This window comes from Aphis gossypii, chromosome X (genome assembly GCF_020184175.1).
Source record: "Aphis gossypii isolate Hap1 chromosome X, ASM2018417v2, whole genome shotgun sequence".
Taxonomy (NCBI): Eukaryota; Metazoa; Arthropoda; class Insecta; order Hemiptera; family Aphididae; genus Aphis; species Aphis gossypii.
In genome coordinates, this window is record NC_065533.1 from 10816111 (window position 1) to 10839244 (window position 23134).

The 23134-nt window shown below is 26.6% G+C and overlaps 1 protein-coding gene across 7 annotated transcripts in view; it reads left to right on the forward strand.

Moving 5' to 3' along the window:
• Nucleotides 1–10934, forward strand: part of LOC114122529 (acetyl-CoA carboxylase) — a 46908-nt gene extending 35974 nt beyond the window's left edge. For all 7 annotated transcript variants that reach the window (XM_050207939.1, XM_050207938.1, XM_050207941.1 and 4 more), the window contains 30 exons: nucleotides 33–242; nucleotides 324–657; nucleotides 828–990; nucleotides 1058–1154; nucleotides 1223–1380; nucleotides 1782–1948; nucleotides 2031–2242; nucleotides 2352–2705; nucleotides 2772–2911; nucleotides 2992–3161; nucleotides 3296–3534; nucleotides 3621–3824; nucleotides 3916–4034; nucleotides 4105–4411; nucleotides 4984–5138; nucleotides 5586–5766; nucleotides 5834–6070; nucleotides 6137–6340; nucleotides 6603–6804; nucleotides 6870–6967; nucleotides 7032–7301; nucleotides 7397–7517; nucleotides 7598–7806; nucleotides 7879–8143; nucleotides 8238–8425; nucleotides 8503–8638; nucleotides 8794–8971; nucleotides 9629–10058; nucleotides 10215–10370; nucleotides 10470–10934. In XM_050207939.1, coding sequence (XP_050063896.1) covers nucleotides 33–242; nucleotides 324–657; nucleotides 828–990; nucleotides 1058–1154; nucleotides 1223–1380; nucleotides 1782–1948; nucleotides 2031–2242; nucleotides 2352–2705; nucleotides 2772–2911; nucleotides 2992–3161; nucleotides 3296–3534; nucleotides 3621–3824; nucleotides 3916–4034; nucleotides 4105–4411; nucleotides 4984–5138; nucleotides 5586–5766; nucleotides 5834–6070; nucleotides 6137–6340; nucleotides 6603–6804; nucleotides 6870–6967; nucleotides 7032–7301; nucleotides 7397–7517; nucleotides 7598–7806; nucleotides 7879–8143; nucleotides 8238–8425; nucleotides 8503–8638; nucleotides 8794–8971; nucleotides 9629–10058; nucleotides 10215–10370; nucleotides 10470–10598 — 6033 coding nt within the window. In that variant the 3' untranslated portion in view covers nucleotides 10599–10934. The remainder of the gene's footprint in view (nucleotides 1–32; nucleotides 243–323; nucleotides 658–827; nucleotides 991–1057; nucleotides 1155–1222; nucleotides 1381–1781; nucleotides 1949–2030; nucleotides 2243–2351; nucleotides 2706–2771; nucleotides 2912–2991; nucleotides 3162–3295; nucleotides 3535–3620; nucleotides 3825–3915; nucleotides 4035–4104; nucleotides 4412–4983; nucleotides 5139–5585; nucleotides 5767–5833; nucleotides 6071–6136; nucleotides 6341–6602; nucleotides 6805–6869; nucleotides 6968–7031; nucleotides 7302–7396; nucleotides 7518–7597; nucleotides 7807–7878; nucleotides 8144–8237; nucleotides 8426–8502; nucleotides 8639–8793; nucleotides 8972–9628; nucleotides 10059–10214; nucleotides 10371–10469) is intronic.
• Nucleotides 10935–23134: the final 12200 nt, after the last annotated feature.

Genomic DNA, 23134 nt, shown 5'->3' on the forward strand with positions numbered 1-23134 from the left:
ATACTTTTTATTGTAACCTTATTAATTTGTAGGTTCAATCTGAAGTTCCTGGATCACCAATATTTATTATGAAATTGGCTAAATGTGCCAGACATTTAGAAGTACAACTTTTAGCTGATCAATATGGTAATGCTATATCATTGTTCGGACGTGATTGTTCAATTCAAAGAAGACATCAAAAAATTATTGAAGAGGCACCCGCAGTAATTGCCGAACCTAGCGTTTTTGAAGAAATGGAGAAAGTAATGAGTTTTATTTTTTTATGATAGTTATTGATTTCTTACCTTATTTTATTTTTAATGTTTTAATACATTTTATTTTAGGCCGCTGTTCGTATTGCCAAAATGGTTGGTTATGTTAGTGCTGGTACAGTTGAATATCTGTACGATACTGATGGGAATTATTACTTTTTGGAGTTAAATCCTAGACTGCAAGTCGAACATCCATGCACAGAAATGGTATCTGATGTAAATTTACCTGCTGCACAACTTCAAATTTCAATGGGATTACCTCTTAACTGTATTAAAGACATAAGATTACTTTATGGTGAATCTGCTTGGGGAGATACTTATATTGATTTTGATGCACCAAGACATAAACCTCATCCATGGGGTCATGTTATTGCTGCTCGAATTACTAGTGAAAACCCCGATGAAGGTATAATAAAAACTTAACAATTATTTTTATTGTTTTTAATATGCCAAGTTATTAATTTATATTTGAGTATATTTAGGACTATCTCTAAACATAATTAATGACTGTATTAAATTGTTATATATGATGTAATGTTTTAAAAAATTGTATGTTTAATTACATTTTTATTTTAGGTTTTAAACCTAGTTCTGGAACAGTTCAAGAATTAAATTTCCGCTCTTCAAAAAATGTTTGGGGATACTTCAGTGTAGCTGCTTCAGGAGGATTACACGAGTTTGCTGATTCTCAGTTTGGGCATTGTTTCTCATGGGGAGAAAACCGAGAACAAGCTAGAGAGTAAGATTTTAAAAATTTAAATTATGTTTTTTAATATTATGTACATATTTATTTTGTTCTCAATCAGGAATTTAGTTATTGCACTTAAAGAATTGTCAATTCGAGGAGATTTCAGAACCACAGTGGAATATTTAATTACACTTCTTGAAACTGAATCATTCCAGGTACAATTCTTTACTATTTTATATAAATGCAAACAATTTTATTAAAAAAACTTTTCTGTACTTTTCAGTCTAATACAATTGATACAGCTTGGTTGGATTTATTGATATCAGAGCGAGTACAATCTGAAAAGCCAGACATATTTCTTGGAGTCATTTGTGGAGGACTTCATATCGCTGATCGTACTATATCCGAATCATTCCAAAACTTTCAAACATCTTTAGAAAGGTAAAATATTTTTCTTATTATTACTTTATAAGAGTTTTAATTTATGTAATAGTTATGCTGTAACATCTTTAAAACTTATTATTTGTATAAAATATTTATTTAATTCTGAATATTATAGTTCATAATATATACTTTTTTGAACTTTAGTATCTTTTATTGGCTAGATAAATTAAAGGAAAATTCAAATAACCTAAATAAATAACTTTATAAACAGGTCTACATTACTTTAAACTTAATGCATTTCTTTAAAACTTGAAGTATCTAGATAGTTGTTTATCCTCAAAATTTAATTTCCAAAATACTAAGATAAATATTAAAATAATATTGATGTTTTTATATGAGTTTATTTTTATTGAATTTATGCAGTATTAATTTTATTATATCATATATCTTTTTTTCAGGGGTCAGGTATTAAGTGCCAGTACTCTAGATCACAATGTATCTGTTGAATTAATAAATGGTGGATACAAATATAAAGTTCTAGTCACCAAATCTGGACTCAACTCATACTTCCTTATTATGAATGGCTCATTCAAGGAAATTGAAGTCCATCGTCTATCTGATGGTGGTATGTAATTCATTATTTAGTATTTATTTTATTTATTAATAATTATTAAAAATATCAAAATTAATATTTAAATCAAATTCAGGAATTTTGTTATCTTTGGATGGATCAAGTTTTACTACTTATATGAGAGAAGAAGTAGATCGGTATAGAATTGTTATTGGTAATCAGACATGTGTTTTTGAAAAAGAAAATGATCCATCTTTATTACGCTCTCCGTCAGCTGGTAAATTGATTAGTTTTCTGATAGAAGACGGGGGTCAAGTTAAGAAAGGTCAACCATATGCTGAAATAGAGGTAAATATTTATAAAGAGCTCATTAAAATAGTATTTTTAAGATATTTCAAATGGTAGTGAATGGTAGTGAATGGTATTAATTTTGTATTTTTTGTTTTTTTTTAATCAGGTAATGAAAATGGTAATGACATTAACAGCAACAGAAAACGGCCGTGTGTATTATAGCAAAAGACCAGGTGCAGTTCTTGATGCTGGTTCATTAATTGCAACACTTGAATTAGATGACCCATCTTTGGTTACAAAAGCTGTTGAATATAAAGGACAGTTTCTTGAACTTGATGGAACTTCGCATATTTATGGAGAAAGTCTTAATAATATACATACATGCTACAGAGGTATGCTAGATAATATACTGGCCGGGTATTGTTTACCAGAACCCTATCATCTTGTACGTTTGAGAGAAGTTATTGAAAAGTTTATGAATTCTTTACGAGATCCAAGTTTACCTTTACTGGAGTTACAGGTATATTAGATTTATTTTTTATTTTGAAAAATTAATAGTAAACCAATTTATATCTACATTTATTAGGAAGTGATATCATCCATATCAGGCAGAATACCAAAAGTTGTTGATAAAAAAATTAAATCATTAATGAAATTATATGAAAGGAATATCACATCTGTGCTAGCACAATTTCCTAGTCAACAAATAGCTGCAATAATTGATGGGTAAATTATTATTGATTTAACTATCTAATACATACAGTCGATATTAATTATTTATTTTTATGATTTATTTCAACCAAAAGTCATGCTGCAACTTTGCAAAAAAGAACAGATCGTGATAGCTTCTTTCAAACAACACAAGGCATTGTTCAATTGGTACAGAGATATAGGAATGGAATTCGTGGTCGAATGAAGTCTGCTGTTCATGAGTTGTTGAAACAATATTATGAAGTGGAAAGTCAATTTCAACATGGTAAATGTCTACATATTATATGATATTAAAAATAAAAATAAAATTTTATTTTCTGTTTCATTTACCATTGTTAAATGTATAATATTCAATTATATATGATATATTTAATGAACTGTAATTTAAATGTTTTGTAGGAAGTTATGATAAATGTGCTACTGCATTAAGGGATAGATACAAAGATGATATGGCTGCTGTTACATCAACAATATTTTCCCACACACAAGTTGCAAAAAAGAATATGTTAGTTACTATGTTAATCGATCATTTATGGTCTAATGAACCTGGTTTAACAGATGAGTTAGCAGCTACATTAAATGAGTTAACTTCACTTAATCGCAGTGAACATTCTAGAGTTGCTCTCCGGGCCCGACAAGTTAGTATTTTTATTTTTATTAATATTCAGAGTTCATAATCATTTTTTCTATTTATGAAATATTTATTATAAAACTAATTTTATAGGTACTCATTGCTGCACACCAACCAGCATATGAATTAAGACATAACCAGATGGAATCAATATTTTTATCAGCAGTTGATATGTACGGACATGATTTTCATCCTGAAAACTTACAAAAACTTATTCAATCTGAAACTTCAATATTTGATATTCTTCATGACTTCTTCTATCATTCAAACCGTGCAGTCTGCAATGCCGCATTAGAGGTAATATAAGTTGTTGAAATGAACTATTATAAGTACTTGGGAATATAAAGAAATCTAATAATAATAAATTAATATCTTTATGTTTGATTAGGTTTATGTTAGACGTGTTTATATATCATATGATCTTACATGTTTGCAACATTTGGAACTGTCAGGAGAAATACCATTGGTACATTTCCAATTTCTTTTGCCTTCTTCTCATCCAAATCGGTAAGCTTATTGATTTTTACTAAAATTATTATAATAAATATAATTTGATTTTTATTCTCATTATGTATAGTCAACAAAATAAGATTAACTCTGGAGCCAATGGATCTGAAAATCTTGAATCACCAACTAAAACTCCATTGCCATATATTCCAACTTATCAAAGAACTGGTTGTATGGCAGCATTTGAATCATTTACTCAATTTGAGCAATATTTTGATGAAATCCTGGATATTATGGAAGATCTATCTTCTCCTGTTTATGTTTCCCCAAAAATCATTGATGCTCTTGAAAGTGGAAGTGAATCTAGATTAAGCTCATCTCTCAATGTAAGCTTGTCTCTTGGTGACCAACGCCCACCAGACCAAGAAAACGTCGAGGTAATTAGATATTTTGTAATTGCATATAAATCAAAATATAGAAGAACTTGCTTAAAGTACTTTCTCATCTAAAACGCTGTTTTTTGTCGGTTCCTTAATAATCCCTATATTAGTTAATGTAAAAACCACTTGTTAATATGTTTGATTTTTCTCTACGTAAATGGATAAAAAAATTTTTTTAACAGTTTATGATAAAGTTGAGTAATGTGAGATAATAAAAACAGGATTAATAAAAGATATTGAGTTAAGAAAATAGAAAACTCACTTACTTAAAACGCCTTCTCACATCTCAAGCAAATAATAATATATATTTTTTAATATAAATTAAAAATAATAATAATTAAAAAATATTATAGTGTATGTGTATTTATTTTTTAATTTAAGTCAATAGAAAAAATAAATGTAAATAAATTTGATGATTTAAAATTTAAGTATTTAATACTTATTATTTTTTTAATACTTCTATTAAACACTTCCCTACTTAATACGTTCTAGTGAGTTGATGCCTTGAAGAGCATCTTAAGCAAGTTTTTCTGTATAATTTTCATAACTTATTTTTTTATTATTTTCAGATGGAACCATGTCATATTTTATGTATAGCTATGAAAGACACTGGAAACATGGAAGACGATAAACTTGGTAAGATGTATGAAGAATTTTGTCAACAACGTAGAGAAGAATTGAAAAAAAGATCAATCAGAAGAATCACTTTCTTGGCTTTAAACAAGTAATTTAATCTTAATATTATTCAAGTGAAATTAATGAATGATGTAGTTACTGTGAAATTTATAAAAAAAACACCAATTATTTAAAATAATACTTTAAAGTTTACCTTATACTTAAAATAATAATTATAACATGAATTGTAATAATTATACTCGTATTTGGTCTTATATTATTTCAACCATTTTAATAGTCACTTGGTACTTGTATTAGTGAAATATGTTATAATGACTCTTATTTTAATTATAATACTTTAAATTTATCTTAATTTATATAATTATAATTAGTTGGAACACTAATAAAAATAACATTTAAAAAATATGATTTAAGTTGCATTAATTAGAGCATAATATATGGTGGGATAATTATTACCAATAATTAAGTATGCCTATAAATTATTTTTATTTTTATTTCATGTTTATTAAATATATTTATTTATATTGCTTTGTAGAAGACAATTCCCTAAATTATTCACCTACAGAAACTATGAAGATTTTGCTGAGGATAGAATTTATCGGCATTTAGAGCCAGGTATGGCTTTCCAATTGGAATTGAACAGAATGAGAACTTACGAATTAGAAGCTTTGCCTACATCAAACAGAAAAATGTACCTGTATTTAGGAAAAGCTAAAGCAAGTTGAATTAAATTAAATATTTTATTTTAAAGTATATTAATGTTTCTTTTTTTTTTTTATATAGGTTCCAAGAGGTCAAGTTGTAACTGATTATCGTTTCTTTATTCGTTCCATTATAAGACATCAAGATTTAATAACAAAAGAAGCATCTTTTGAATATCTTCAAAATGAAGGAGAACGTGTGTTGTTGGAAGCAATGGATGAATTAGAGGTTGCTTTTAGCCACCCACATGCACGTAGAACTGATTGTAATCATATATTCTTGAATTTTGTCCCCACTGTTATTATGGATCCTGCCAAAGTAAATTTAACAATAAATTAGTTATTTATTTTTAAATCATCAAAAAATATATAATTTTATGCTTAGATCAAAGAAAGTGTGACTAATATGGTAATGAGGTATGGTCCTCGTCTTTGGAAACTGCGTGTTCTTCAAGCTGAGCTTAGAATGACAATACGGCCTTCGCCCACCAGTAAAACTTCAAATGTCCGATTGAGCCTTGCAAATGGTAGCGGTTATCATTTAGATATTTGCCTTTATAAAGAGATTACTGACTCCAAGTTAGGAATGGTAAGTACATCAAAAACATTTAATGATTTTAATTTGTAATACTAAGGCTGTAGTTTAACCATCAACAGTTTTATTAAGCACCAGTAGGCAAAACAACTTGTGTTACACTATACAAATCTAAAATAATTTGATCTTTTGACCAAATCTTTAATCTACCTTAAATTTAACTTTATCTAAACTTCTTGACTAATATATATTTTTTTTCTGAACAGACATAAATTGATGGAAGTTCAATTATTTTATAATTTTTATTAATTTACAGATTAAATTTGAATCATATGAATCAAAACAAGGACCATTACACGGACTTCCAGTTTCTACTCCATATGTAACCAAAGACTTTTTACAACAAAAAAGATTCCAAGCTCAAAGTGCCGGAACAACTTATGTTTATGATATTCCAGATATGTTTAGGCAAATGATAGAAACCTTATGGCAGGAATACATTACGGAACATCCAAATGGTAGGTTTTTAGTTTACTGAATAAAATTTGCATACATGACATTCTTCATATAATTTTTTTTCTAGATGGAGTTTTAAAGAGTAATTTGGTGTTTGACTATGTTGAACTTGTTGTCGAAGATAATCATTTAATTGAACAAAAACGTTTTTCTGGTGAAAATACTGTATGTATTATTATGTTTGCCTATGTTTGTGTAATGTATATTAAATTGTATTTTTATTATAAAGGCTGGTATGGTTGCTTGGAGATTCACAATGCATACTCCAGAGTATCCTTCTGGTCGAGATATAATTGTGATTGCTAATGATCTAACAGTGAACATTGGTTCATTTGGTCCACAAGAAGACATTGTCTTCGATTTAGCTTCTAAAGAAGCACGAAGAAGAAAAATTCCTCGTATTTATATATCAGCTAACAGTGGAGCTCGTATTGGTCTTGCAGAAGAAATAAAAAGTTTGTTCAATGTAGCCTGGGAAGACCCATCTGATCCAGAAAAAGTAAATAACATTATTTCTATGTGATGGTCATTTTTATATTTATTTATAATTTCAAAGATATAAATTGTTATTTATTTGATCTATTTTTATCCTAGGGATTCAAATATTTATACTTAACACCAGATGACTATGGAAAATTAGCTGGTCAAAATTCTGTAGAAGCAGAATTAATTGAAGATGAAGGAGAACCACGATATAAATTAACTGACATTATTGGTAATAACGACATATTATTATTGATTACAATATATAAGACAATATAAGAAAAATGTTAATGTATTGGTGTTTGAAAACAGGAAAAGATTTCGGTTATGGTGTTGAAAATTTAAAATTCGCCGGGATGATAGCTGGTGAAACTTCTCGTGCATATCAAGATATTGTTACAATTTCAATGGTAACTTGTCGTGCTATTGGTATTGGAGCTTATCTTGTACGACTTGGTCAACGAGTTATTCAAATTGAGAATTCCCATATTATCCTAACAGGATATAGTGCTTTGAATAAGGTTTTTTTTTTTTTTTATAATATTTATTTAGTTTCAAAATACATCAGTTAAATTTAAATATTATTTTTTTAGCTTCTTGGTCGTGAAGTGTATGCATCTAACAATCAGTTAGGTGGTATTCAAATTATGTATAATAATGGTGTGTCACACAAGACTGAGGCTAGAGACTTAGATGGTGTGTACAGAATTCTGAAGTGGCTTTCTTACATTCCAAAAACTAAAGAATCTCCATTGCCTGTGATTAAAAGTGTGGATCCTGTAGAAAGAGATATAGACTATGTGCCTACCAAAGTCCCATATGATCCTCGTTGGATGATTGCTGGAAAAGAAGACACAAGTTAGTCTTATAATCTATATGACTATAATATATAAAATTAATGTATCCAGAATGTACTTATTTGAAAATTCATTGACTAAATTTATTTATTTAGATGGACATTGGGAGTCAGGATTTTTTGATAAAGGATCATGGGATGAAATAATGCAACCTTGGGCTCAGACTGTTGTTTGCGGAAGAGCTAGGCTTGGAGGAATCCCAGTCGGTGTTATTGCTGTTGAAACAAGAACAGTAGAAGTCACTTTACCGGCAGATCCTGCCAATTTGGATTCCGAATCTAAGGTAATCATCATGATATTTATTTTATGTTTTTATTTATTATACGATATATAAATATATATATACATTCATATTGCTAGACTGTGTCTCAAGCTGGACAAGTATGGTTCCCAGACTCCGCATATAAAACATCTCAAGCTATCAAAGATTTTGCTCACGAAGACTTACCTCTTTTCATCTTTGCTAACTGGAGAGGTTTTTCTGGTGGAATGAAAGGTATTCCATTTATAATTATAAAATTATACCAATATTCAATTAAAATTTATTTAATTTATGCTGTGAACTAATTGAGAATTCATTTTATAAAATATATGCATCTCATTCAACATTTGAATTTAATTCATTAATTTTTATTTTTCTTTATTCATCAGATATGTACGAACAAATAATGAAATTTGGTGCATACATTGTTGATGAACTAAGACAATACAACCAGCCAATTATCACATATATCCCACCATTTGGTGAATTGCGAGGAGGAGCATGGGCTGTTGTAGATACTACTATTAATCCAAGACATATTGAGATGTATGCAGATCCAGATAGCCGGTAATACTTCCAATTTCAATAATTTATTTTATTTATGTAATGTTTACAATAAGAAAAACTTCAACAAAATTAATTTAATGATGTACATATCTAGGTTTCATAATAATTATTAAATCATTTTTATTCTTCAATGAATTAAACCTAAATCTGTAAATAATTGTTGTTATACCATTGTTGCTTATCAATAAAAATATAAACTAATGTAATTTAAACAAATAGTGTAAGACATAGGTGTTACTATTAACTTTATAAATTATTAAAAACTTGTGCATTTTTTTTAGAGACAAAATTAATTGACCAGCCATATAATCGAGCTGCTTAGTTTTAGAAGAGTCTCTTATAGTAGGAGAGGGGAAGAATTTATTGAGTTTTACATTTATTTATTTTAGAAAGCACCCCCGTCTATTTGTTTCTAGTTTATTCTATTCGTTTTGGTCTACATAATGTATTTGACTCATATTAATTCAATACATTTTATTATAAAAGATGAATGTAATAAATTACAAAATAAAAATATTTTTAAGTACAATTTATAAATAACTATTCAAGTATAAATACCAATAATCATGTCTTCATAATATATTCATTTAAATTGTTAAGTTGTGTAAATTATATTATCATGATGGTGAAAATCTCATTGTTGAAATTTGTTCACAGGGGTGGTGTTCTTGAACCTGAAGGAATTGTTGAAATTAAATTCCGTGAAAAAGACATCTTAAAATCTATTCACAGAATTGATACAAATATTTTGAGTCTCAAAGCTAATGGTAGCCCAACACCTGAAGAAACAGTTGAAATAGAAAAGAATGTCGCAGATAGAGTATCTGTGTTGAAACCTATTTACCATCAAGTAGCAATTCATTTTGCTGACTTACATGACACACCTAAATGCATGCTTAGTAAAGGTGTTATCAAAGATATTGTACAATGGAAAAAATCTCGTAATACATTATATTGGCGTCTTAAACGGCGTTTATTACAAAACCAAATACAAAAAGTAATAACAAAATCTAATGATGCAATTCAAGATGATGTTGCATATGAAATGTTAAGAAGATGGTTTGTTGAAGATAAAGGCACCACTGCTGTAAGTATTATTTTGCTATTAGTACATTTTATTATTTTTTATTTTTTAATAACATGAAAGATAACTTGTATAATATCAAACATATAATATAAATACCCCTATTAATTTTCCTACTAAAAATACTATTGATAATATCTTATACTTTATTTTTTACAGTCTTATCTGTGGGATAACAACCAAGCCGTTGTACAATGGCTGACGAGTCAATTAGATGAATCTGATGGCACAGTTATAGCTGATTCATTAATTGGTAGCAACATTAAGAGTGTTAGGAAAGATGCAGTTATCAATCAAGTCACATCCACAATAAATGTAAACATGATTAAAATAAATATAAATATTTATTTTATTTTAAAACTTCTAAGTATATTTGTTCTACCATTAACATGTGTAATTACTTATTGTTAACAGGACACACCTGAAGTTACATCAGACGTAATAATGGGTATGTTCCAAAGTCTATCAGAAATGCAACGTCTTGACTTGATTCATAATTTAACTCAAGCAACAAGCATTGGAAATGTGAAATTAAATAGTTGATTACCTTTTATTTTAAGCAGTTATTGTTGTTTATTATAAAACAAAAATATAAATAAATGTACGCTTATATACGCATACACAAATAAATATGTATACTATACATAATAAATATGTGTGTATGTGTGTATGTATGTGTATGCGTGTATGTTACTTTAAAATAAATATTTTAGTTATTTCTGTACTGTGCGATTGATGAAAAAAAAATTAATACTGTTAATTTTATTTCACACAATTGCTTATAATTTTAATTTTATTATGAACAAATAATTACTATCAATGGTTATATTATATAGTGTGTAGTTTATATCTACAATATATTGTATAGTGTTTACCAATCTTTTTTTCCTTTTTGATGAAATATCATTGACCGTTTTTATTAATCTTAATATAATATTTTATAGCTAAAGAAAATTATACAAATTTATTTTATGGGTACATGATATTTTAATTTATTATTACACGCAGCTATTATGGAAGTGTAATGTAAATATTTATTGTTTTATGTTGAACCATTTATAGGCAATTTTTTTTAAAATAAAATATTCATATGCTATTTATAGTTTTAAAATAATTATAATTAAAATTGATTTCTATATATATTTATAAAAAAAACATCTTTACTCCTTTTTGTATACTTATGTTTGTTTAATATCTGAATAAAATTTATCCTAGTGGTGTCATTATAGGTATAGTACTTTTCAGACTAGGTTCAATTTATTTCATATTTCATTATGTATGTTACCATTATACATAATTTTATTCATAGCCCTGGTATATGCTAAAAAAATCTATGCAAATCACTTAAATAATATTTTTATGTCTAGTTTAAACAAAAAAATTAGATATAATATACATATAAATCATATAATTAACATGAAAATAAATTAGTATAAAACTGATTACAAATAAATAACAAATACAAATAAATTGAATACAGGTTGTTGTTATGCATTAAATTAATATCTTGTACTAATGATTTTTGTACCTGAAAAATAATTCTTTTTATAATGTTAATGAACTTAAATTCAATTTAAAGATTTTATTTATACATTTAATTGTTTATAGTTTATTATAGCTTTGCAATAAAAATAATGATTTCATTTTTTTTCTTAATAAAAAAATACCCACCAATTAAAATATGTTAGTTTAATAAGTATAAAACTTAATTATACATAGGTATTAATAAAAAATAAATAATCAGTTTGAAAATATAGCCAGTTTTCATTCTTGAAAAATAAAAGGAATCTACATCCTTATAAATTAAAAAAGTAATATTTTTTTTTTTTGTAAATAGTACAAAAGCCAACCTTATTTATTAAACCAGAACAATCAATATTATTAGTATGTAAGTAAGATGTCAAATGACTTGTATTTAATTTTTTATATTAAACATTATCAATACATTTATTAGTACAATTTTGACACCAGAACAACGAATCAAATTTTGTAGTAGATCTAACAAAAGAACAATTGAACATTTTGAGAGTATTAACATTTTTAAATATCCACTACATTAGTATTAATAGTGAAAGATAAATAAACGGTAAATTACCTGCTAAATCTCCAAATATGTTTACTAAATTATTAATATTACTTTTTAATGGTCGTTCATTCTAAATTAAAGTGTTGTATATTTTTAGTTAAAAGAATAACATTATACTTATTGATACTTATTACTTATTAGTAATAAGTTTTTGAAACACTATTAACTTATCTACATTTATTTGATAATTGATTGTGATTGAATAAAATTATTTATAATTTAATAAAACTTATTAACTGCATAATTAATATTTAAATCACTAAGTTAATAATACAAATCAATGACCGACAAACATTAAAATGAACTAAAAAAATCGCATTTAAGAATATTATAAAAACTAATTATTACCTACATTTATTTTCAAACTAATGATGTAGATTACTAAAAATAAAGTCTAATGGAAGATGGTAATCATTGGCTAAAGAGTGTCTATCTTTTAAGAGAACGCCATGATTGCATTGTTGTCTTCATCATAGGTACAAATGTGGAACATATTATTACTAGTTCAAGTTCAGCTTTATTAATTTAACAATTAGATAGAAATATAGAATCCGTTCTATTTTGAGACTTAATCGAACAAACATTACATGAGTCAATCGAATATATTAAAGTAATTACATATTTTAGCAAGTTTTGCATATTTATTTACTTATTACTTGCTTAAAAACTGAATAATCTTAAAAATCAACGTATGAACACAAAATGTTATATTTATTTGTAACAATAATTAATTGAAAAATGATTAGCCGGCGCTTCGGATAGGCATTTACGATGCATGAATGTGAGGTATACAGATTACTGATTAGTTATTTACATTTTACCTATTTCAGGTTTAGTGCGATATAAAAATACAACAGAGCTAAAAAATTGCATGAAAATGTATAAACAATGTACTCAAAAAGTATGAAAAACTGATAGAACAGATGTTTATAAAATCGTATGTGTACTTTAATTAATCTTGTAATAAATCTATAGGAGTAAAAAAAAAAAAAACGTATTAATTAGTTATTACTGTTGCAGTAATTCACATTGGCTGATTTTTTTTTTATATCGCTTTAATTTGTTAACGATTATTAAAATATATACGCATTATATTTATATTATTCGCATAGTAAATACGATTTATTTTAAATATGTAAACGATGTATCAATATATTATTGTAATCGGTAATATATATTCTTATTTTGCTTCGCTAAAATCGTAAATCACGGTGGATAGTAAAATATCATATACTTACAGCGAAATTTGATTCACATTTTCTACCACTCGTCGGTTAAATATTTTCGTCATTTTATAGCATTTTACTTTGATAATAATTGGGAAACCGTCAGAAATTTGGATCACGAAAGTATAATATATCATTCAATATACCTATATATATATTTACACACAAACACCCATATTTCATAATATTATAGTCTTCCCGGTGTAATGTACATATTTATTTCAGACTTGTGGAACGTCTGCATTCAATACCCATCATCCATGTGTAATATATATATTCTGGTTCGTCTATACTATAATTCTTTAATACGTTATTACCTATATTGTTGTATTATTATAAATTAATCAACTTACTTGGGCGTGCCACTCGCAACAGTGTCACAGTGTCACAGTAATATGAACCCTCTGTAGGTCCATGGCGAACAAGGGCAACGCCCTGCCAATAAAAAGCCATAGCCCGCATATAATATAAAAATTATATATCATACTTAGATACGATATGTGTACTTGATGTCTTAATACCTACTTATGTTATATAAATGAGATGAGTAGGTAGTCTCAATTAATAACCCGTAATCATAATTACCCCTCTGTATCGTCATTTTTATTTTACAAGTAGCGGTATTCATAGATCATAATTTATACAGATTATACATATTCAATTATTTATTATTAAATAATACAGAAATACAAACGCATCGAAAATGTGAAGTCGACTTCAAACGATGATTTTGTGCAGCGAGCACAAATATAATGAAAAGCACAAAACAAAAATATACGCAATAATTTGTGTTACCAATATTATTTATGATGGACAAAAAAAATATGAAAGTATGTAAATATTAATCATGCAAAATCGGTGCAGTGTGCAGTTTGGCAAACAAATTACTAGTTTTAAGAGGACGCCACACCGTATTGAAATTGTTTATTAACAGTGCTTTAAACAATGAAATAAACATAGCTGGTGTTTGTTTTATATTCCTGCCTCCATAACTACGAATAGAGCCGAAGAAATTTTCAATCGGGTCTTATGTATAATAAACTTTAACTTTATACCTAGTATAACAATCATTTTTTTCGTTTCCTCTTAGTATTTACACTAAGATAAAATAAATTTAAAGTGGCCACAATCATAATATACCTAATAATATAACAATATTAACACATTCTTATACTTGTACTCCTATAAACCCTTATAGGTATGGTATCTATAGGGTATAGGCTATAAGGTATAGTAGCAACTAGCAAGTAGATAATATTCGAAAAAAAGTCGCGACTATAGGAAAAAGATCCCCGTACCAACTATAAATACATAATACTTATTTTTTAATTTTACAAATATGTAACCTTTATTTCAAAATAATTATCTATGTAACACTTTTTATTGGTATCTATAAGTTATAACCATACATAATATATATTAAACTATATACAAATGACAATTATTTTACATTTTTTACCCTTAAATTGTATTAAATTATGTAGGTATAACGTACAAATCGACAATATGAAATGCTGATTGCAGCTATACTTGTAGTATATTTTATAATAAATAATACATGATAATTTATATTATTATTATATTCAACTAGGTATGTAAATCATTATAAAAACGACCACTATGTACCTATTTAGTTGGTACGGGACTTTTTTCTTAGATTTCAGTAGGTATAGTTACTACCTACTGATCACTATTTAAACAATAGTATTTGATTGTTTTTATTTCAATTAATTATTTTTACATACACCAACAAAACTCATTTAATTTTCTATGTTACTTTAAGATAATAATAATTATCTCGTAACTATATAAATTAAAAATAACATCTTTATGACGTGATTCACTCCGTTTAGACAATTCTTTCGGATGAGTGGATGTATCTTGTAAATATAGATAAATCCTGCTATTTATATAAATTTTGTTTGAATTTCAATTGATTTGCTAGATTAAAAACACTTAATCTGCTAAATCGATGTTTATAACCCAGTTAGTTATCGTCAAATTAGACGATTAGAAACCCGTCAATTCGTAGTTGACACCCGCACTCCGCAGAGTAAATGACAGACAACGCCAACAAAATAAATACATTGTAATTCAAAAATGAGATAGCCTGTATGTGTGGCGCGTCAAGAAAAATGCAACTACCGGAAACACCACCTGAACCATTGAACGGTTTACTTATTGGTACGAATACAGATTCTAACCTGTTCCGGAATACAATTAGTACATTCAATTCATGTTTCCAAATGACATCGTTCGGAACAAAAAAAGTAGTTAAAAAAAAAAAAAAAATAAAAATGAATATTTATTATGTTATTTTTATAGACCGTCATCTTTCACAGTGCTCTATTCCTCTTTCAGACATTCCCACACACTTGCAATAATTTAATTATTTTTTATTTGAATACCAAAATATTCATTAGATATGATTTATATGGCAAACAACGTTTGCCGGGTCAGCTAGTTCTTATATAATATACCTGCTCCCAAAACATGTTTACCGCGAAAAAAAAGCTCATCGTTATATTTCAAAACTAACAATTTCCTATCAGCGTTCAGTTTGTTTAGAATGTAAATAACGAGATCAACAAGTCGTTCGTTCATCATAATATGTATGTCCTCGCCAATAAATTGTTGTTGTTTTTCGTAAATATCTTTGATGGTCACATACCTACAGTGGAACTAAACTCAATAATGTAGGACAAATGTATATAAAAAAAATAAAACATCTATGCTACTATAGTAATATAATGATTTATTTTTTCTTGGAATTAAAGATAAATATGTAAATGAATTTAATACTCTGCTACTTATATAAATAGTTACTAAACTGTTAATAATAGCTATATCTAAATAAAATAACAATTTTTACTTATAATATGATTACAGTATACTCGTATATCTATAATTTGGTAAGACATATTTATTTTATTATTTTATGTTCTAGTGTATTCTTTTATCTATGCATTGGTTGGAATTTGGTCCTTATCTATTATGAGTTTAGTATACCTCCTTTCAGTGGCGCAACCAGGAATTTTTCATGGGAGGGGTTCAATAAAATAAACCATCTTAATTTTTATAAAAAAATACATGTTTATATTAACAATATATTTTTTAATTAGTATTATTATTTTAAATATTAAATAAGTGCTAATATAGACATTTCTCAAAGAAAAACTAAAGTGGCGTTTTATTTATTAATTTATAATATAATAATTAATAATACGAGCCAAAGGGAGGGTCCGAACCCGGAGTCCACCCCCTGGTTGCACCACTGGCTCCTTTATATATCTATAAATTTTTCCTAAATTTAAAACCTACCCATAGTTAGAAGTATTAATTTAACATTTTTGTATGCAATTTTAGAATTGGTTAAACATTTTCAAGAATTTAACATAAAATCCTGCATAATTTTTATAAATTAAATTTTATATAAAATATAATATTGTTCATTTAAATCATGAAAAAGTTAAAATTAATATGTACTTAAAAATGTATCAATTTTTTGATTTAAATTACTAATGCTTGAAAATGTAACACAGGATTCTCTATAAGTTATATTTAAGAAACCTCAAAAATATTTCAACTTAAAATAATTCAAATATAGTTCATCGGTACTTACTACTTTTGTATTTACTTAAATTAGGTTGATTACTGCAACTAGTAAAAATATTATAATTATTATTATATAATAGATATAATAATATATAAGTAGGTATGTGGTTTATTTTCGAAAAAAAAAAAAATAGATTTATGTCCCTATTAATAACAATTATGTCAAAAAGTACAAACCTGTACCAGATTTTAGTTTAAATGATTGTTGAGGTCATCTAAGAGATTATCGTAAATACACTCTCAACCCTCAAGGAAAAATGATAAATTTAGTAAACTTGTAAAGTAGACAGTGCCACAGTGGTATAAACTGTGTGTTACTTTTTTAAAGACTAAGGTCTGAGGCAAGTTAATTAAGTAGAAGTAAGCTATATACCATAATTTATTATTATACATACATACATAATTATTAGCAATAAGTATTAGGTATAATTTAATTTATGCATATTAATGCAATATTTACATTAAATATTGAACAAAATAATAATATACAAAAATTTACTTATTTCTATCATCCAAAGAAAAATAACTTATCAGCGCCATTTAGAGGAGTATTTTTTGGGGGGGAGAGGGGTGTAATATGGGTGTTAGAACACCTCCATCGACGGTATGTATTATATGTTGTACGTATTTGTTGTTTTAGTATTAATATCTACTAGGTTCTAATATTACTATAATACAATGTATTATTTATTTAAGTGCTTTAGAACAAAAAAGTTTTATTGAACTTGTATATTCTTATTATAATAATTAATTTATATCAATATATGGTTTTTGTTAATGCATGTATTACGATTGTGTGTGGAGGCGGGTCCCCCCACCTACAATGGCTTAATAAATATTAAATCACCCCCGTAAAAGACCACTGGCGTCATTCTCTATAACAATAACCATAACATGCACTATATGTAGGATGTTATATTAAATTGATTTTTTTTTTGTAAAGCGATATGCAATGCGTTAGTGCATAGAATGTAATACCTATAGTTATGACTCATGATTCATGTATTATAGTCGGTATATTATATGAGTAGGTATAAACGTATAATAGTTCAGAATTGTAGAAATTCTGATTTATGTAGGTATATGTATATAAATATTTTAAATATATATTTTGTAAACTCGTCAAGTGACGTCATCATTTTCATTATTCAATACATTTTTCTTCACAATATCGGTATGAATTACGAATTAAAACGACATTAAATAACAAATTCTGAAATTCATAATTTTATTTAAACTTATCGAGCTTAACTATTAACGTTGTATATAATAGTTAATAAAGTAATAACCCATATTTTTATTTCTTTACTACATCAATACATACCTACACCAATTGTTGCATACTGAGTTTAAGGTATGCTAATTTTATCGGTATACATTAATTTATTTTTCGTTAGTATTTTTATAAATATTAAATATTATTATACATTAATAACGTGTTGTTTTCAGAGTTTCTAAGGATTTAAGAACCTATTCTTGTAATACACTTATTTCTGCTCTAAACTATTGATTTTTAAATATTGATAACTAGGTATATAGCTAATAGCTATAGTCTATATAAAGTGCAAGACTTTATATTATATAAATATATCTATATGGACAGTGTACCTATATTTAGTGTTTCAATCGTCGATTACCCGACGAATTTTGTTCTAAAAATGATCGTGAGTCTGTGAAAATAAATTATTGATATTAAATATTATCATGTTATTGTTGAGAAAAAAATTTATATGTAGGTAATGTACGGCAGTTAGACGAATAAGACCAACGATAATAATTTATGTATTTCTATTATTATTTTTATTATAAAATGTTTGCTTCTAAAGTGTCGAATAACGGTTTACGCAGGGGCGGCTCGTCAGGGGAGACTTTGAGACTGAGTCTCCCCCTTAAAAAAACCCAGTTACTTGTAAATAATAATTATTTAAAATAATAATGCATAAAAATATTTTTATTCGAATTGAAAATATAATATTATATAATTTATATCGTTTTCTTTGTTTATTATTATAAATTGAAAGCAACCAAGTCTAAAACCTTTAAATAGTTATTTTAATAGAAATGCTATTTTAGTTTTATCGATGACGGTGACGGTCGCCGTTACAGTGAAACTGCCGCCCGACAGTCTCAATCATAACATGTAAAATGGTACGGCCGGTTTGATGGAGGGCCGGAGGGGGCAGGGAGAATAAGCTGCGTATTATAGACTCTATTGAGACTGGGTTCACGACAATAATTGCCGTACCGCGCGCCGTTCTTAGTCGCTGTCATAATTTAATGCATTTTTATGATTTAATAACTTTAACACGTTTACTACAGGGTTTTATACTATCTTCTATTTGATATTTGTTATATTTCTAATTATTTTAAAAATGCAAAAAGACAATATAATAGACATATATTAACTAGTGGTTTTAATACTTTAACTTACGAACAAAAAAATCAAATTAAACTTAAAAATATTAACTAAATATGTAATACTATAATATTATTAGATTTTCAATAACAGGGTTTTTCTTGTTCGTTGTTGTACGTAGTTAATGTTAAATAATTTTAAGTCTCCCCAGAATATTAACTCACGAGCCGCTACTGGGTTTACGACGCTATACATGAAATGTCTAAACGGAAGAACTCATATAGATGAAATACTTTTTATATTGCGTTCTTAATAAATAAAAGCAGAAATTTCATTATAATGTTTTAATATAATATTCGCTTGTTTACGTACTTTTGGTCGTGGTTTGAATAATAATGGTTTGTCCTCAGTTTTTATTTGAAAATATTTAATTAACACGAAGTTGGAATAGTTGGATACTTATAAACGATTATTATTATTATTATTAATATTTATTACACATTATAAATTATGATTATATAACATATTTATATATACCTACATAGTATACCTATTATACACGTAATATACTAGTATGGGTATAACTGAATTTAAATATCAAGAATGGTAAACTATTAAATATTGTCTTTTATTAGGTAATTGTCTTTCGATCATACAGTATAAACTAATGAGTAATAACTATTATGCCCCATATACATTTTCGTATTTGTAATAAGCCATTAGACGATATATACAGGGTGATTTTTTTATTAAACAACACTCATTATTTAAAAAAATATTGACTTTTTAAAATTTATTTATTTTTCAAAATTTAAGATCCATACTATTCTATAGAATTCTTCATTATTTTCACCATTATATTTATTAAGTAAGCCACTATCAACTTTTGATCTTCAAATGACAACCTATAATTAAAATTTCATAAATTAATAAGGTTACTTTTTATAAATTATCACATTCAAATTTTAATTTTTCGTTAATCCGCTGATGAGGTATAGCTTCTCAAAGTTGGGTAGTTTTGGGAAGTGTTTATTGGGTGTAAATTTGTTATAACTAATCTTATATAATATAATGTAAATCTGGTTTATTTATAAACTTCACCATGCTTTTTTTACTATTTTGATCACAATACCAGATTGCTTTATGATCTCCATATTAAACCAACTGATATGCACACCAGGCAATTGGACTTGAAAAATAAAAATGATAAATATTAATTATTATTGATTATGGCTTATTAGGTATTAATTAGTTTTTTTACGTGTCCCCATATTATTAATATATTTAGATGTTTAATAAGTCATATAACTTATATAATTTTTTTAATATTTACATGTTTTCATATTTTTTTTGTCTATCATAAATAACTGGTAACAGCTCGCTGCAAAAACTCATCGTTCAAATTCCATTTTCGTTGCGATTGTATTTCTGTTAAAAAAAATTGTAGGATGAGATGTTCAATAAATAAAAACGCCTTATTGTAAGCACTAATCATACTGATTTCGATGCTTATTTAAAACAATAAAACGCTATGCCAATAACTCACGATAAACATCTTTATGAAAGCGTCCAATATATCTCTTGAAGTAGCTGTGTGGGCGGTTACTTCCAAATTTGGTTTGAATAGGTTGAATCCTGATATGTGGTTAACGATCACGCTGCTATCTTTCATAGGTATGTTTGTAGGCGTGGGCGAGTTCATGGATTCTATTAAACTATTTAAAAATCAAAAAATCTTTTCATAGATAGTAATAAGTACATTTACTGAAAATTTCAAATAAATCGGTTCAATAGTTTTGACCATTACTGGTATATAGGTACGACGGATTGGATTTGGTAAGACACTGACAACAGGTGGCTTGTACACCGGCCGTACATTAAGTTGCCTACATTGGCTTATACATAATAAAAGTGAACGAGACAAGCTGATGAGATTAATATCTTAAATATATTAAATATCATCATTACTTTAAATTTGATGTACTAAAATAATATTTAAAATGAGTAATCAAAACATCAATTAATAATATAAACAAAAAATTCATTTATTTTCATAAAAGATATTTAGTATTGACAGTATTGTAAAAATAATATTTACCTAGGCTATGTACTTTTCTATGTATCTATATTATATATTCTATATAATATAAATATATTATAGTAATTATTTATCTTAAGTTCTTTTATAAGTTACAATATAATGATTAAACAAAAGAGTATTCACACTACATACAGATTCATCTGTTTACTAGCTGTTATTTCAAAACTAAAAAAGTAAATTCGTAATAGAATTTTGCAACTTTTTAAATACAAGAAAAAAGTGTTCGTAGATACATGACTTTTTACTTTTTTTTTTAGTTAAGCCATTATCAATAATATATATTTATTATTTTTTATTTTTTAAGACAAATTGTAATTGCCAAATGTACAGCTTATTTGGTGAAGTATGGATCTATAATAATACACTATGACTTTGTCAACAAAATTAAAATGATTATAGAAATAGAATACATTATAATAACTTACACTTATACAGCTTTTAACATAATATACGAGAAAGAGGTAAAGTAGACAATTTAAATAGAAATATGTTTGAAATAGGTAACCCATACATTAAATGATGACTTAATATATCATACCTATATATTGCAAATAAACAAATCCAATTTTAATGAATTTGCATTTGACATTAGTAAATTTATCAGGGGTTAAGAAGAGTTATTAGAACGTATACTTTTTAAAGTAAATAAAAATCGTAAAAAGAATTTTGAATAGCATCAAGAATTTGATTTAGAGTTATGGAAATATGAGACAAAATAAAGGCAGCATATTCTAACTGAAACGTACAATATGAAAGTAGTTGTTTTTTATGGTGAAACAATTATTAAAATTAGAACAGCTTTGTTTTAGGAAACCTAACTTTGAGGATGCTTTATTCTGAACGAAGTGATGAATGTTTAATTTTACAAAAAAAAATCAAAAAAATCGAGAAAAACAAAAAAAAAGTGAAAGTAAATAAATGGAAATTTTTATACTCAAAACCAGTTTTTAACTAAATCGATTTATATTAGGTTGTAACTCAAAAACTAATCACTGTAAATATTGGAAATTTTCCCCAAATATTTATATTTGTGTTATGTATATACAGTTAAATTTTCAAAGTATTTTGGATTTTTTTTTTTTGGTTATTTGTAGACATCTGAAATTTTCGATTTTTCTAAGTATTTGTTTTTGAAGTACCGTTAAAAAATCTTTGATTGCCCAAAAAAACTCAAAAATTTAAAACAAAGTTCCTCATAAGTTAGTTTATATATTATAAGATTACATAGGCACAATAAAAAAAAAAAAATTAAATAAAATAAATAAATAAAATAAGTCAGATTGTTATACCAACAATTGTTAAACCATGAGATGACACAATATTGTATCTTATCCACCGTAGTAAAAAAAAAAAATTATATAACTTTGAAACTTAAGGGGATTGGTGACGGTGATTTTCTGTCTTTGTCAAACACACGCGCAATATAAGAATTTTGATGTGTTTTTTGTCTAACGTACCAATTGATACAGTAAAGCGATAAGAATTCTGAAAACAGATTTGAATTTGTCGTCAAGTCTATTTGAGTTTAGCCAGTTCACATTTTTGATATTAAAATATAACTTCTTGAACGATTGAAATATAACAATTTTTTAATTACTCGTTAGTTGTTTGTAATATAATAATTTTAGGATTTTGGGAGATAATATCAAAAATGTGGACTGGCCATTCTCGTAAATAAATAAACTATAAAAGGAT